Raw genomic sequence first — 14,127 nt, 5'->3', positions numbered from 1 at the left:
GGGTGCGGCCAACTCAAGGGTCTAGCCATTGTAATGCAAGGAAGTTGATGATGAGGAAAAGAGTAGGTAGAAAAGAGAAGAGAACAAAACAAAACAAAACAAAGCTCACCTCTGCAGAGAATTATTCTTCCTGTTCCTTCCTGTCCCAAAGCGGAGATCGCCTGGTCTGCCCCACCCCCCAACCCTTATAGGTGCTGGGGAATTCAGGCAATTGGGACCTTCTCTTCCCATTGGCGGGGACTGGCTCACTAGAATTCCTCTGCATTGCACTGATTGGAAGGCATTCAGCTCCCTTGATTCAGAATGAATGGGCTGCAGGTCTTGATCCTACAGGTGCTTCCGATTTGTAAAGGAAACTCTTCCCTTGCCTCTTAGGTCTAGAAGAAAAAGCAACAGAAAATTACATGTTTGGAGAGCTTCCCAGTCTCCTTAGAAGATTAACACCGTGTTCAGTCCGAAAGTGCCACTTCCCATTTGGAAACATCCAGAGTCGTTCACTGGCTCATCTTGTTTACATGTTCATGTCTTCTACTTGAGGTATAATTGTATCCAGCAAAAGGAGAGTCTCAAGATCACCAGGGCCCAGTCTAGGTCCCACATACAGCGGGCCCAATCTTAGGGAGACCCAGAGACAGAGCCTGTGGGAGAAGGAAAACTCACCAGCAGAGAGTACAAGGCAGGGGGCCTTGGGAAGGACTGGCTTGAGGAATTTTCTTTTAAAAAAATTACCATTGGCCGGGCGCGGTGGCTCACGCCTGTAATCCCAGCACTTTGGGAGGCCGAGGCGGGCAGATGACAAGGTCAGGAGATCGAGACCTTCCTGGCTAACACGGTGAAACCCTGTCTGTACTAAAAACACAAAAGATTAGCTGGGTGTGGTGGCGGGAGCCTGTAGCTCCAGCTACTCGGGAAGCTGAGGCAGGAGAATGGCGTGAACCCGGACGGCCGAGATTGCAGTGAGCTGAGATTGTGCCACTGTACTCCTGCCCGGGTGACAGAGCGAGACTCCATCTCAAAAAAAAAAAAAAAAAAAAAAAAAAAAAATCACCTATAGTTGAAGGGGAGAAAACCCACAAGATAACCAACTTTATCAAGTTTGCATCAACTCATGATAGAATGTCCGCAGTTTTTACATAGGAGTTTTAAATTTTTTTCAATTTTATTTTATTTGTGTATTTTTGAGACAGGGTCTCGTTCCATGGCCCAGGACGAAGTGCAGTGGTGCGATCATAACTCACCCTGCAGCCTCGGCTTCCTGGGCTCAAGTAATCTGCCTCAGCCTCTCGAGTAAACGGCATTACAGGAAAGGGGTCCCGGTCCAGATCCCCAGAGAGGGTTCTTGGATCTCTTGCAAGAAAGAATTCAGGGCGAGTTCGTAAAGTGAAATCAAGTTTATTAGGAAAATAAGGGAATAAAGAATGACTACTCCATAGAGCAGCCCTCGGGCTGCTGGTTGCCCATTTTTATGGTTATTTCTTGATGACATGCTAAACAACAGGTGGATTATTCATGCCTCCCATTTTTAGACCATATAGGGTAACTTCCTGACGTTGCCACCGCATTTGTAAACTGTCATGGTTCTGGTGGGAGTGGAGCAGTGAGGACAACCAGAGGTCACTATCGTGGCCATCTTGATTTTGGTGGGATTTGGCGGCTTCATTACTGCAACCCATTGTATCAGCAAGGTCTTTATGACCTGTATTTCTTGCTGTCCTCCTATCTCATCCTGTGACTTAGAATGCCTTAGACATCTGGGAATGCAGCCCAGTAGGTCTCAGCCTCAGTTTACCCAGCTCCTTTTCAAGATGGAGTTGCTCTGGTTCACGTGCCTCTGACGACAGGGACCATAGGTGCATGACAGCACTCATGGCTAATTTTTTGTAGAGATGGGGGTATCACTATGTTAAACAGCCTGGCCTGGTCTTGAACTTCTGGCCTTAAGGGATCTCCTGCCTCAGCCTCCCAAAGTGCTGGGGTTATAGGCATGTGCCGTCATGCCCAGGCTATGTTTGAGTTTTGTATTCACAAAGGTTATGATGATGTGTCTTCAGACATCAGCAGAGAGAAAATAAAAGGTAAAATTGTTTTCATTAGGTTTACAGGAAATAGCCAAGAATGTGTATAATTTTGAACTTGCATTTCTCTTATTGTATAGGAGATTCAGCATGTTTTCAGATAGTTAAGAGTCATTGGCATTTCTTTGCTTACAAACAATTATTTATTTCTCCATTTCATTTTGGTAATTTTTCAAAGATCTTTATAGATTGGACATATAGGCTGGGCATGGCGGCTCACGCCAGTAATCCCAGCACTTTAGGAGGCTGAGGCAGGCAGACTATTTGAGCTCAGGGTTTCAAGACCAGCCTGATCAACATGGTGAAATCCTGTCTCTACTAAAAATACAAAAAAAAAAAAAAAATTAGCTGGGCATGGGTGCACATGCCTGTAATCTCAGCTACTTGGGAGGCTGAGGCAGGAGAATCACTTGAACCTGTGAGGCGGAGGTTGCAGTGAGTAGAGATGTCGCCACTGCACTCCAGCCTGGGTGACAGAGTGAGACTCCATCTCAAAAATAAATAAATAAATAAAAATCAGGCATATAAACTCTTTCTAAGTTGCAAATATATTTACCAGTTTATAGTTTGTCTTTTTACCTTGCTTCACACATCTTTTGTTATGAATGCTTAAAAAATATTTGTAATAAAATTTGTTTATTTTTTCTCTAATTGCTTTTGAATTTTAAATCTTAGCTAAGAAAGCTTTTCCCACCATCAAGTTTGAGAGAAATTCAATTGTTTTCTTCTGGTGCTTCTAAAGTTTTATTTATGCATTTAAATCTCTGATGTGCTTGAAAATTATTCTGTTGTATAGGAAACAGATCTAGCATCACCATGCATACTAAAAATCAATTTCCCTCACTTATGAGTGATGCAATATTTATCAAATTTATATATGTTAATAATTCTATTTCTGGATTTTCTTTTTTCCTTTTCTTTTTTTTTTTTTTAATTTTTTTGAGACGGAGTCTCTCTCTGTCGCCCAGGCTGGAGTGCAGTGACGCCATCTCGGCTCACTGCAAGCTCCACCTCCCAGGTTCACACCATTCTCTTGCCTCAGCCCCCGAGTAGCTGGGACTACGAGTGCCCGCCACAATGCCCAGCTAATTTTTTGTATTTTTAGTAGAGACGGGGTTTCACTGTATTAGCCAGGATGGTCTCGATCTCCTGACCTTGTGATCTGCCCGCCTCAGCCTCCCAAAGTGCTGGGATTACAGGCGTGAGCCACCGTGCCCAGCCCTATTTCTGGATTTTCTAGTCTATTCCTTTGCCCAGTCTGTTTGCACATGTGCCAATACTATATTTTAATCATAAAGGCCTCATGGTATATTTTAATATCTGCTAGGTTTAGTCCCTCCTCATTCCTCCTTTTCAGGATTTTCCAGGCCATTCCTACAAATTCGATTTGTTCAGTTGAATTTTATAATCCACTTCTGCACCGCCAGGTAAAACCTTGATGTATTTGTATTAGAGAGAAGTGATACATTTATGAGGTTGAGCTTTCCATACCAAAAACATGGTATTTCCATACCAAAAACGTGGTATTTCCATACCAAAAACGTGGTATTTATTTCTTTAAGGCTTAAGTCCACTTTTGGGTCTTGCAGAAATGTATTTTATAGTTTTTCTTACGTAAGTTTTGGATATTTCTGAAGTTTTTAAGTAAGCATTTTATTTTCATTTTTTTTTTTTTTGCTATAGTAATCAGGGGTATTCTTTTCCAGTGTTTTGAGTTTGCATATTTGAAGTCTATTGATTTTTGAATACTTATTTTATTACCTGCTGTATTACCAATTTCTCTTGCTGTTGGTAGGAGTTCTCCCATGCAGTCTTTTACGTTGTCCAGGTACATAATCAAGTTTGCAAATATAGTTTTACCTGTTGCTTTCCAATTACTATACCTCTCTCTAATTGCTTTCCAATTGCCAGTTTAAAGCCTGTAACCTGAGTTTAAAACTAGCTAACATTGTTGATAGAATTGGTTGACATCTCCAGCAGAATGTTGAATAGCAGCGGAGTTACGACTATCCTCGTCTTGTTTCTGACTTCGGTGGAAAATCCTTTGTGTTCATGATGGAATGGTGGAGGAAGCATTTCTCCTGCCGTTGGAAGAAGACACAGTCCTGTAAGCGGCGGCAACCGTGATTTTAGTGTCTCACGACCTCTCCCCCTCTCATCTTTCAATGCCCTCTGAGATCGCCCAGATGATAGGAGGGGTAATCTCAGGCATTACTCACATCTGTGGCTCTTTGCTGGCGTGGATGGCTCCATTTACTTCAGGATAGTATGGTTTTTAATTAGAAACCCAGTTCTGCCTCCCAGCCTGAATAATCCTGTGATTATCTAGATCTGGAGGAGAAAAACCAGAGATCATACGTCGCAGCTGAGTCTTGTCGGCTTCTCAGCTGACCCCGAGTTGTGCTGGGGAAAGGGAGTGGGAAGAGAGCTATAAACCACGAGGCCCAAAGACACAGCTAAGAGGAGGCAGATGGACCCACGGGCTGCTCACAGGTGAGGAGGGGGTGGCGGTGACTACTTCCATGGGGTTTCCCGAATCAGCCTCTGGAAACTCGTGTGAGACTCAAAGTCTGGTTGGTAAGAGATGTCTTCTCTCTCTGTTCTAAGGTTTCATCTTTCTCTGGGGTCTTTCCCTCCACTGTATCCTGCTGGTGTTTTCTCAGGAGGAAGAGTTGATTGCACACACTTCCTTCTTCAATTAGGAGCTTTCCATCTCCTCAACCAAGGAGATTCCGCAGTTGTGTGAGACTTTCTGGCTGATTTTCTCTGTTCTTGTATTTTTTTCCCTCCAGGGCTTTTGCACTTGCTGTTTTCACTGACCGCTCTACCCCCTAATCCTCTTCCCGCCCTCCTTGGCTCAATTTGATGCATGCTTCAAGTTTGGAGGCATTTCCTTTCAAGTCCTATGTATTTGGCCTACTTGCTGTATAAGTTTGTGGCACCATGTGGGTCTCATACACAACATGCTTCACCCTAACTACAGTTGATCCTCTTTATTTGTGGATTCCATGTCTGTGAATTCATCTACTCGCTAAGATCTGCTAGCAACCCCCAAATCAATATTTGCAGAGCTTTCAAAGTCATCCAGACATGCACAGAGCCAGGGAAACTTCGAGCTGAGGTCAGATAAGGCAGTGCTGGTGGGTCTACTTAGTGCCCTGTTTTTGCATTTTTGGGCTTTTCACTGGTGACTTTGCTGTCTAAATCTCCCCTTGTGTAGTGTGAAAGTTCTGTCTGGTGCTCTACACACAAGAAGGCTGGGATGTGAGTTCTCAAGACAATGCATGTGTTAGATGAGCTGCTTTCAGGCATGAGCTATAGTGTTGGTGGCGGTGGGCTCAAGGTTAATGAATCAACAATATGTATTAAATTAGGTGTCCTTAAACAGAGACACATATAAAACAAGGTTATGTATTGACTAGTGGATGAAAATGTGACGAGAGGCTCACAGGAACCTAACCCTATAATCTTGGAGGAGTTTGTTGGTGGCTGATGTGATACCTCAGTTCTTATCTTCTTGGTTTAAAAATTTAAACAAGAGACATACAACAAAAGAAGTGCAGCATGGAGTAATTTTTTATTGTTTTGAGACAGTCTTACTCTTGGCACCACTGCACTCTTGCCTCTACATGTCTACAGTGACATCTCGGCTCACTGTAACCTCTGCCTCCCAGGTGCAAGCTATTCTCCTGCCTCAGCCCTCCTGAGTAGCTGAGATTACAGGGACCCACCACCATGCCTAGCTAATTTTTGTATTTTTAGTAGAGACGGGGCTTCACCGTGTTGGCCAGGCTGGTATCGAACTCCTGACCTCATGTGATCTGCCCACCTTGGCCTCCTAAAGCTAGGATTACAGGTGTGAGCCACTGCGCCCAGCCCCCTTGCCCAGCTTCTACTGGGTGTTCGATGATAGCTTAGTGTCATTTGATTCTCAAATAAGCTTTTCCCCTAGTCTTTATCCTTCCTGCTAATATCTGAAAGGGTTTTTCTCCACAATGTTTCAAGTTTTCCTCTGTGTGCCCTTCCCCATCTTTTCTCCAACAATTTCTGGAGTAGTTCAATGAATTTGGGCTGCCAGGGTAGGTCCTAACATACATCTCTTCTGGAGATTTCTCTTTGGGAGACATCGGGGGGGTCACACACTGGTAGCTTCAAGCATAGTGTTTTGGGCCAGGCATGGTGGCTCATGCCTGTAATCCCAGCATTTTGGGAGGCCAAGGCCAGTGTGCCCCTGTAGTCTTGGCTACTCGGACGCTGAGGCAAGAGAATCACTTGAACCTGGGAGGCAAAGACTGCAGTGAGCCGAGATCCAGCCATTGCACTCCAGCCTGGGCAACGAGAGCGAAACTCCATCACAAAAAAAAAAGTCTTTTGTTCTGCTGTCTTTCTGTTGCCTTCAATGCTACCTGGTATTTTGAGATGACCCAGCATACATGCCGGACCAGGTTCTACGGGGGAATAGTGGCAGATCTGTCTCAATCACTGTTAGTTGCCTGGTGCCCAAAATCGTGATGGGCGGAAACTTCTATTTTCTCTTTGTTACCCCTTCTCCCTGATTAGTTTCCCCCGTTCCCATCTCTCAAATGTCTTTGATCTTTACTGTGACTAATTCACTTCAATGTTCTTCTTATTCACATTTCAGGTGAACCCTCTGAATGGGAGTTGGTAAGTACCATCATGCACCTGTAACTTTTCTAGGACAGCTGTCACTGTTTTAGTAAGGCAGATAAATCAGGTGCTGATGGCATTGTTCTTCTGGGATGGGATGAAAGCCAGTGATCTCGAGCCTAGGTAAGGTTGCCAGAGAAAACACCCAGTTGAGGCCGGGCGTGGTGGCTCACGCCTGTAATCCCAACACTTTGGGAGGCCGAGGCGGGCGGATCACAAGGTCAGGAGATCGAGACCATCCTGGCTAACATGGTGATACCCCGTCTCTACTAAAAATACAAAAAAAATTAGCTGGGTGTGGTGGCAGGTGCCTGTAGTCCCAGCTACTCATGAGGCTGAGGCAGGAGAATGGCGTGAACCCAGGAGGCAGAGCTTGCAGTGAGCCGAGATTGCACCATTGCACTCCAGCCTGGGGACAGAGTGAGACTCCGTCTCAAAAAACAACAACAAAAAAGTGTACTAACAAAAGTAGCAGGAAGTACTGTGAAGCGAAAATACTCAAATGTGTAGGCAAGACAGTGAGAGGAGGTGATATTTATGGCTTATGATTTCAACTCTCTCCTCCTTTTCTGTAGGTCCCAAGTGTCCTGTGGATATAGGAGGCCTTCGCTGAAGTGAGAAATTGCATGTGTTGGGCAAGATGAACTTTTCTGTAATCACCTGCCCCAACGGTGGTACCAACCAAGGGCTTCTGCCTTACCTGATAGCCCTGGATCAGTATCAGCTAGAGGAATTTAAGCTTTGCTTGGAACCCCAGCAGCTGATGGACTTCTGGTCGGCCCCCCAGGGGCACTTCCCGCGTATCCCCTGGGCAAACTTGAGAGCTGCTGACCCCTTGAATCTGTCCTTTCTTTTGGACGAATACTTCCCAAAAGGTCAGGCATGGAAAGTGATCCTCGGCATCTTCCAGACAATGAATCTGACCTCACTGTGTGAGAAAGTTAGAACCAAGATGAGAGGTGAGAGTCCTCAAGAAGGAAGGCAGGAGGGCTGCTTGGTACTCCTGAGAGCAAGGAGGTAGCCGCTGGGTTTTCGTGGGGTCATTCCACATTGCTGATCTCCCCCTACAAATCCTCCTTGATAATCTATGACAGTATGATGTTTAAAGGCATAAAGGCTATAAAGATTTAGTGCTCTAGCCTGGGAAGGAGTAGCAAAGGCAAGAAAGGGAATTGGAAGAGGCACATTCAGTTATGTTACAAGCCTTTTTTTTCTTTTTTTTTTTTTGGTTTTTTTATTTTTTTGAGACTGAGTCTCCACTCTGTTGCCCAGGCTGGAGTGCAGTGGTGCGATCTAAGGTCACTGTATCCTCTGCCTCCCCGGTTGAAGCGATTCTCCTGCCTCAGCCTCCCAAGTAGCTGGGACTACAGGCACCTGCCACCACGCCCGACTAATTTTTTTGTATTTTTAGTAGAGACGGGATTTCACTGTGTTAGCCAGGATGGTCTCAATCTCCTGACCTCGTGATCTGCTCGCCTCGGCCTTCCAAAGCACTGGGTTACAGGTGTAAGCCACCGCGCCCAGCGGTGCATGAACATAAGTTCATGTTTTACTCAAGGTAAAGTTTCATGCCATATCTTTGACATTGCAAAACCTACTGAGGTGTTGCAGGGCTGATTGTGGTGTTGTAGGATTGTGCAGTGTTTACCGTGCTGTTTAAGCTTCTGCTTAAAATTATATATATATATATATAAATATATATAAATATAAATATATATAAGAATATATATATATATAAAATCACTGATTCTGTTTCCCATAAGCACTATGGTTTTAGTGCACCATTTAATCTGCTGTGGTGAGTTTTCAGAATGCATATGTCACTTTATAGCAGAACTGACTGCCTATGAGATCTGTTGAAAATAATTATGTTTCCTGGTGCCTGTTATAAACCAGACATTGATTATTTATTTTTTTTTGAGATGGAGTTCCACTCTTGTCACCCAAGCTGGAGTGCAATGGTGTGATCTTGGCTCACTGCACTCTCCGCCTCCCGGGTTCAAGGGATTCTCCTGCCTCAGCCTCCCGAGTAGCTGGGACTACAGGCGCCCGCCACCATGCCCGGCTAATTTTTGTATTTTTAGTAGAGACGGGGTTTCACTGTGTTAGCCAGATGGTCTCAATCTCCTGACATCGTGATCTGCTCGCCTCAGCCTTCCAAAGCACTGGGGTTACAGGTGTGAGCCATCGCACCCAGCCCAGGCTTCTTTTAAACATGCAAATTTGTCCCAATGTGATTGTTGTACTGGGAAACAATTTGAGTGCAGCACAGATTTCATATTAGCTTATGCATGGTTTTGCCCAAGAGAAACACTAACAAACCACAACTATCCCCACCCCGCCCCCTTAACCCACCGACCCTACACTGAGCTAAGCAGAGCCACGTAGGATTGTACACAATGCACACAGGCATATACCTCAAACATCTACCCGCTTCCTCAGTACGAGCCTTGCCCATTCTACACTTTCTGATTTCAGATCATTATTCTTCCACTTCACAAAAACTCACATGCTGCAACACTTCCCATGTTCACAAGCAAAGTTCATGTTCTACTCAAGGTAAAGTTTCATGCCATATCTTCAGTGACATTGCAAAACCTACTGAGGTGTTGCAGGGCTGATTGTGGTGGTATAGCATTGTGCAGTGTTTATTGTGGTAATAAAGTGTTTTGTAATTAAAACGGTGCTGTTTAAGCTTCTGCTTAAAATTATATATATATCGATATATATCAATATATCAAAAATATATATAAAATATATATAAATATACTTATAAAATATATATAATATATAAATATACTTATATAAAATATAATAAATATACTTATATAAAATATATAATATAAATATACTTATATAAAATATATAATATGTTATATAAAAAATATATAAATATATTATAAAATATATAATATATATATAAAAAATATATAATATATAAATATATTATATAAAAAATATATAATATATAAATATATTATATAAAAATATATAATATATAAATATATAAAAATATATAATATATAAATATATATAAAATACATAATATATAAATATATATTATATAAATATATAATATATAAATATTATATAAAACATATATAATATATAAATATATATAAAACATATAATATATAAATATATAAAACATATATAATATATAAATATATATAAAACATGTAATATATAAATATATTATATATAAAACATGTAATATGTAAATATATTTATATATAAAACATGTAATATATAAATATATATAAAACATATGTAATATATAAATATATATAAAACATATGTAATATATAAATATATATAAAACATATGTAATATATAAATATATATAAAACATATGTAATATATAAATATATATAAAACATATGTAATATATAAATATATATAAAACATATGTAATATATAAATATATATAAAACATATGTAATATATAAATATATAAAAAAATATATAAATATATTGTATATAAAAGATATATAAATATATATAAAATATAATATATAAGTATATATTATATATAAAATCACTGATTGTATTTCCCATAAGCCCTATGGCTTTAGTGCACCATTTAATCTGCTGTGGTGAGTTTTCAGAATGCATATGTCACTTTATAGCATAACTGACTGCCTATGAGATCTGTTGAAAATAATCATGTTTCCTGGTGCCTGTTATAAACCAGACATTGATTTTTTTTTTTTTTTTTTTTTTTGAGATGGAGTTTCACTCTTGTCACCCAAGCTGGAGTGCAATGGTGTGATCTTGGCTCACTGCATCCTCTGCCTTCTGGGTTCAAGGGATTCTCCTGCCTCAGCCTCCCGAGTAGCTGGGACTACAGGCGCCTGCCACCATGCCCGGCTAATTTTTGTATTTTTAGTAGAGACAGGGTTTTGCCATGTTGGCCAGGCTGGTCTGAAACTCCTGACCTCAGGTGATCTGCCCGCCTCAGCCTCCCAAAATTCTGGGATTACAGGCGTGAACCACCATGCCTGGCCATAAACCAGGCATTTATCTTAATGCTCTCTATGCATTTGTACTGACTCTTCACTATATTTATAAGAAGGAGGTCCTATTACTTGTATCTTACAGAGAAGGAAACTGAGGCACAGACAGCTTAAGTAAATTTCCCAAGGTCACAGAGCTGGTGACCAGGAGAGCTGGGATGTGAGCCCAGGCAGTGTCTCCAAAGGCTCTGTGCTTGATCATGTACAGCTTCTCCTACCCCCAATGAGTGAGTTCTAAGGAAGGAGAGTGGGCAATACTGAGTCTTCCATATCAGAACCCTGGACACGGGGCATTCGGAGTCATACAAGTTCAGGCTTTGTGTATCTTCTGGTGCAAAGGAGGATGGGATGGAGACTAGAATGCCACTCCACCCTCTTTTTCCCTGTCCCTCTCTCATTTTTAAAGCCCTCAGATACTCTTGTTTGGAATACGTAGATGTAAAGCAGAAAACTAGGGAATGCGATTTAGAATTCTTTTTTTTTTTTTTACTGTCTCAATTTCTTTTTTTTTCAAAGAACCAACTTTAGGCTTTATTGATTTGTCTCTATTGCATGCTTTGTATTGCATTGATTTCTGATTTTATCTTTATTTTCCTCTTCTTTTTTTTTTTATTATACTTCAAGTTTTAGGATACATGTGCACAACGTGCAGGTTTGTTACATAGGTATACACATGCCGTTGCGGTTTGCTGCACCCATCAACCCATCATGTACATTAGGTATTTCTTCAAGTACTATCCCTCCCCTAGCCCCCCATCCACTGACAGGCCCGGTGGGTGATGTTCCCCTCCCTGTGTCCATCTGTTCTCATTGTCCAGCTCCCACTTATGAGTGAGAACATGCGGTGTTTGGTTTTCTGTTCCTGTGTTAATTTGCTGAGAATGATGGTTTCCAGCTTCATCTATGTCCCTGCAAAGGACATGAACTCATCCTTTTTTATGGCTGCATAGTATTCCATGGTATATATGTGCCACATTTTCTTTATCCAGTCTATCATTGATGGGCATTTAGGTTGGTTCCAAGTCTTTGCTATTGTGAACAGTGCTGCAATAACCATATGTGTGCATGAGTCTTTATAGTAGAATGACTTATAATCCTTTGGGTATATACCTAGTAATGGGATTGCTGGGTCAAATGGTATTTCTAGTTCTAGATCCTTGAGGAATTGCCACAGTGTCTTCCACAATGGTTGAACTAATTTACACTCCCACCAACAGTGTAAAAGTGTTCCTATTTCTCCACATCCTCTCCAGCATCTGTTTCCTGACTTTTCAATGATCGCCATCCTAACTGGCATGAGATGGTATCTCATTGTGGTTTTGATTTGCATTTCTCTAATAACCAGTGACGATGAGCTTTTTTTCATATGTTTGTTGGCTGCATAAATGTCTTTTGAGAAGTGTCTGTTCATATACTTCACCCACTTTTTGATGAGGTGGTTTTTTTTTCTTGTAAATTTAAGTTCTTTGTGGATTCTGGATATTAGCCCTTTGTCAGATGAATAGATTACAAAAATTTTCCCCCATTCTGCAGGTTGCCTGTACACTCTGATGACAGTTTCTTCTGTTGTGCAGAAGCTCTTTAGTTCAATTAGATCCCATTTGTCAATTTTGGCTTTTGTTGCCATTTGCTTTTGGTGTTTTAGTCATGAAGAAAGGATATCAGAGATTGAAAATAGAGATTTAGAACTCTTAAATTCTGTTTCCAACTGAATATCTCTCTTTATAGAGACCTGGAGAGAGGAATTAGCACAGAGGAGAATGCTCTCAAAGGAAGAACTTACTTTCTTGTTGCTGATTTTTAAAAATATAAACTTAAGTTTTTGGATACATAGTAGGTGTATATATTTATGGGGTACATGAGATATTTTGATACTGGCATGCATTGGGTAATAGTCACAGGGGTAAATGGAGTGTCCATCACCTCAAGCATTTATCCTGTTTCTTGTCACTGATGTTTTTAAAATTTAAACTTAAATTTTAAAAATTCTGGATACATAGTAGGTGTATATATTTATGGGGTACATGAGATATTTGGATACAGGCAAGTGATACATCATAACCACCTCAGGGTAGATGGGTGCTCCTCTCCTTAAGCATTTATCCTTTGTTTCTTGTTGCTGATTTCGAATGGCAGCATAAACTTCCTGCCTGAAGGCTGCACGGCCAGGCGGGGCACATCACAGGAGCCACATTTCCCTGGTCCTTGTCTTGTTTCTACTTGGCCTTCTAAAGGCGTGGGTCATGGGGAAGATACCTCTCAAGTAGGAGAAAGCCCTGGGCCACATCCACCTCACCAGCCATGCAGGGGACGATAAAATTTCAGCAGGTGGATCAGGTGGTTCTTAGTGCCCCGTTAGCCCCATCATCTAGGAAACTGGACCATGAGTATCTCTGTACTTGACTAGTGCTGTGGGATATGCATTTGAGAGTGAGTTTGCAGACACACGTGTGTATACAAGGACCCATGTATTGTCTTTTGGGGACTATTGGCTTAAGGGCTCAGGTTCTGGAGTCAGGATGTCTGGATTCAAAGGCTAGTTCCATCTGACCAACGGTAATCTTGGACAAGTGATTTTTACCATGGGGCCACAATTCTTTCTTAAACTGGGGTCACTGTTCCACCCTCTGTATTTCTAGGGTGAAATGCTTAGAAGGCACTGGGCATAGAGTAGGAACTTGCATGTCAGTTGACCTTTGGGGTGGTTTTTTATCTGAAAGCGTTACTTGCCCTGGTGGTTTATGGATGATTGATTAAGCGTGGTGCCTGGCCAGCAGTATCAGAGCTGGGAGAGTGTCACCTCACCATATACACACCCTCTATCCCACCCAAGGATATGTCTGCAAATTTGCAGTGGAAGAAGCTATTTCAGGCTTCCATAGGTGTACAAATGGAAGCCAGAATTGGGATTTTTTTTTAAGGAATTAGACTTTATTTCATAGACAAAAGAGAATAATCAAAGGCAAATGTGTCTCATAGTTTTTACTTTTTTTTTCTCCCTAGATGGAGTCTCGCTCTGTTGCCCAGGCTGGAGTGCAGTGGCATGATCTTGGCTCACTGCAACCTCTGCCTCCTGGGTTCAAGCAATTCTCTTGCCTCAGCCTCCCTAGTAGCTGGGACTATGGGCGCCCACCACCACACCCAGCTAATTTTTGTATTTTTATTAGAGATGGGGTTTCCCCATGCTGGACAGGCTGGTCCCAAACTCCTGACCTCGTGATCTGCCTGCCTCAGCCTCCCAAAGTGCTGGGAGTACAGGTGTGAGCCAATGTGCTGGGCTGGTTTTTACCTTTTATACTTAAATCTATTCTCTCTTTTGGGTGGTTTTCTTTTTTTCTCCTGTATAAGGTGTAAAGTTTAGGGTGCTA

General features: G+C 41.7%; 1 protein-coding gene across 2 annotated transcripts in view; it reads left to right on the top strand.

Annotated features, from left to right (window-relative positions):
- Window positions 1–7,358: 7,358 nt before the first annotated feature.
- Window positions 7,359–14,127, top strand: part of NLRP13 (NLR family pyrin domain containing 13) — a 42,861-nt gene continuing 36,092 nt past the window's right edge. For both annotated transcript variants that reach the window (XM_002829818.4, XM_009233159.4), the window contains exon 1: window positions 7,359–7,702. In XM_002829818.4, the coding sequence (XP_002829864.4) occupies window positions 7,384–7,702 (319 nt within the window). In that variant the 5' untranslated portion in view covers window positions 7,359–7,383. The remainder of the gene's footprint in view (window positions 7,703–14,127) is intronic.

Source organism: Pongo abelii, chromosome 20, assembly GCF_028885655.2.
Source record: "Pongo abelii isolate AG06213 chromosome 20, NHGRI_mPonAbe1-v2.0_pri, whole genome shotgun sequence".
Classification (NCBI taxonomy): domain Eukaryota; kingdom Metazoa; phylum Chordata; class Mammalia; order Primates; family Hominidae; genus Pongo; species Pongo abelii.
Note: the sequence above shows the minus strand (reverse complement) of the source record. Positions and strands in the feature narration are given on the sequence as shown.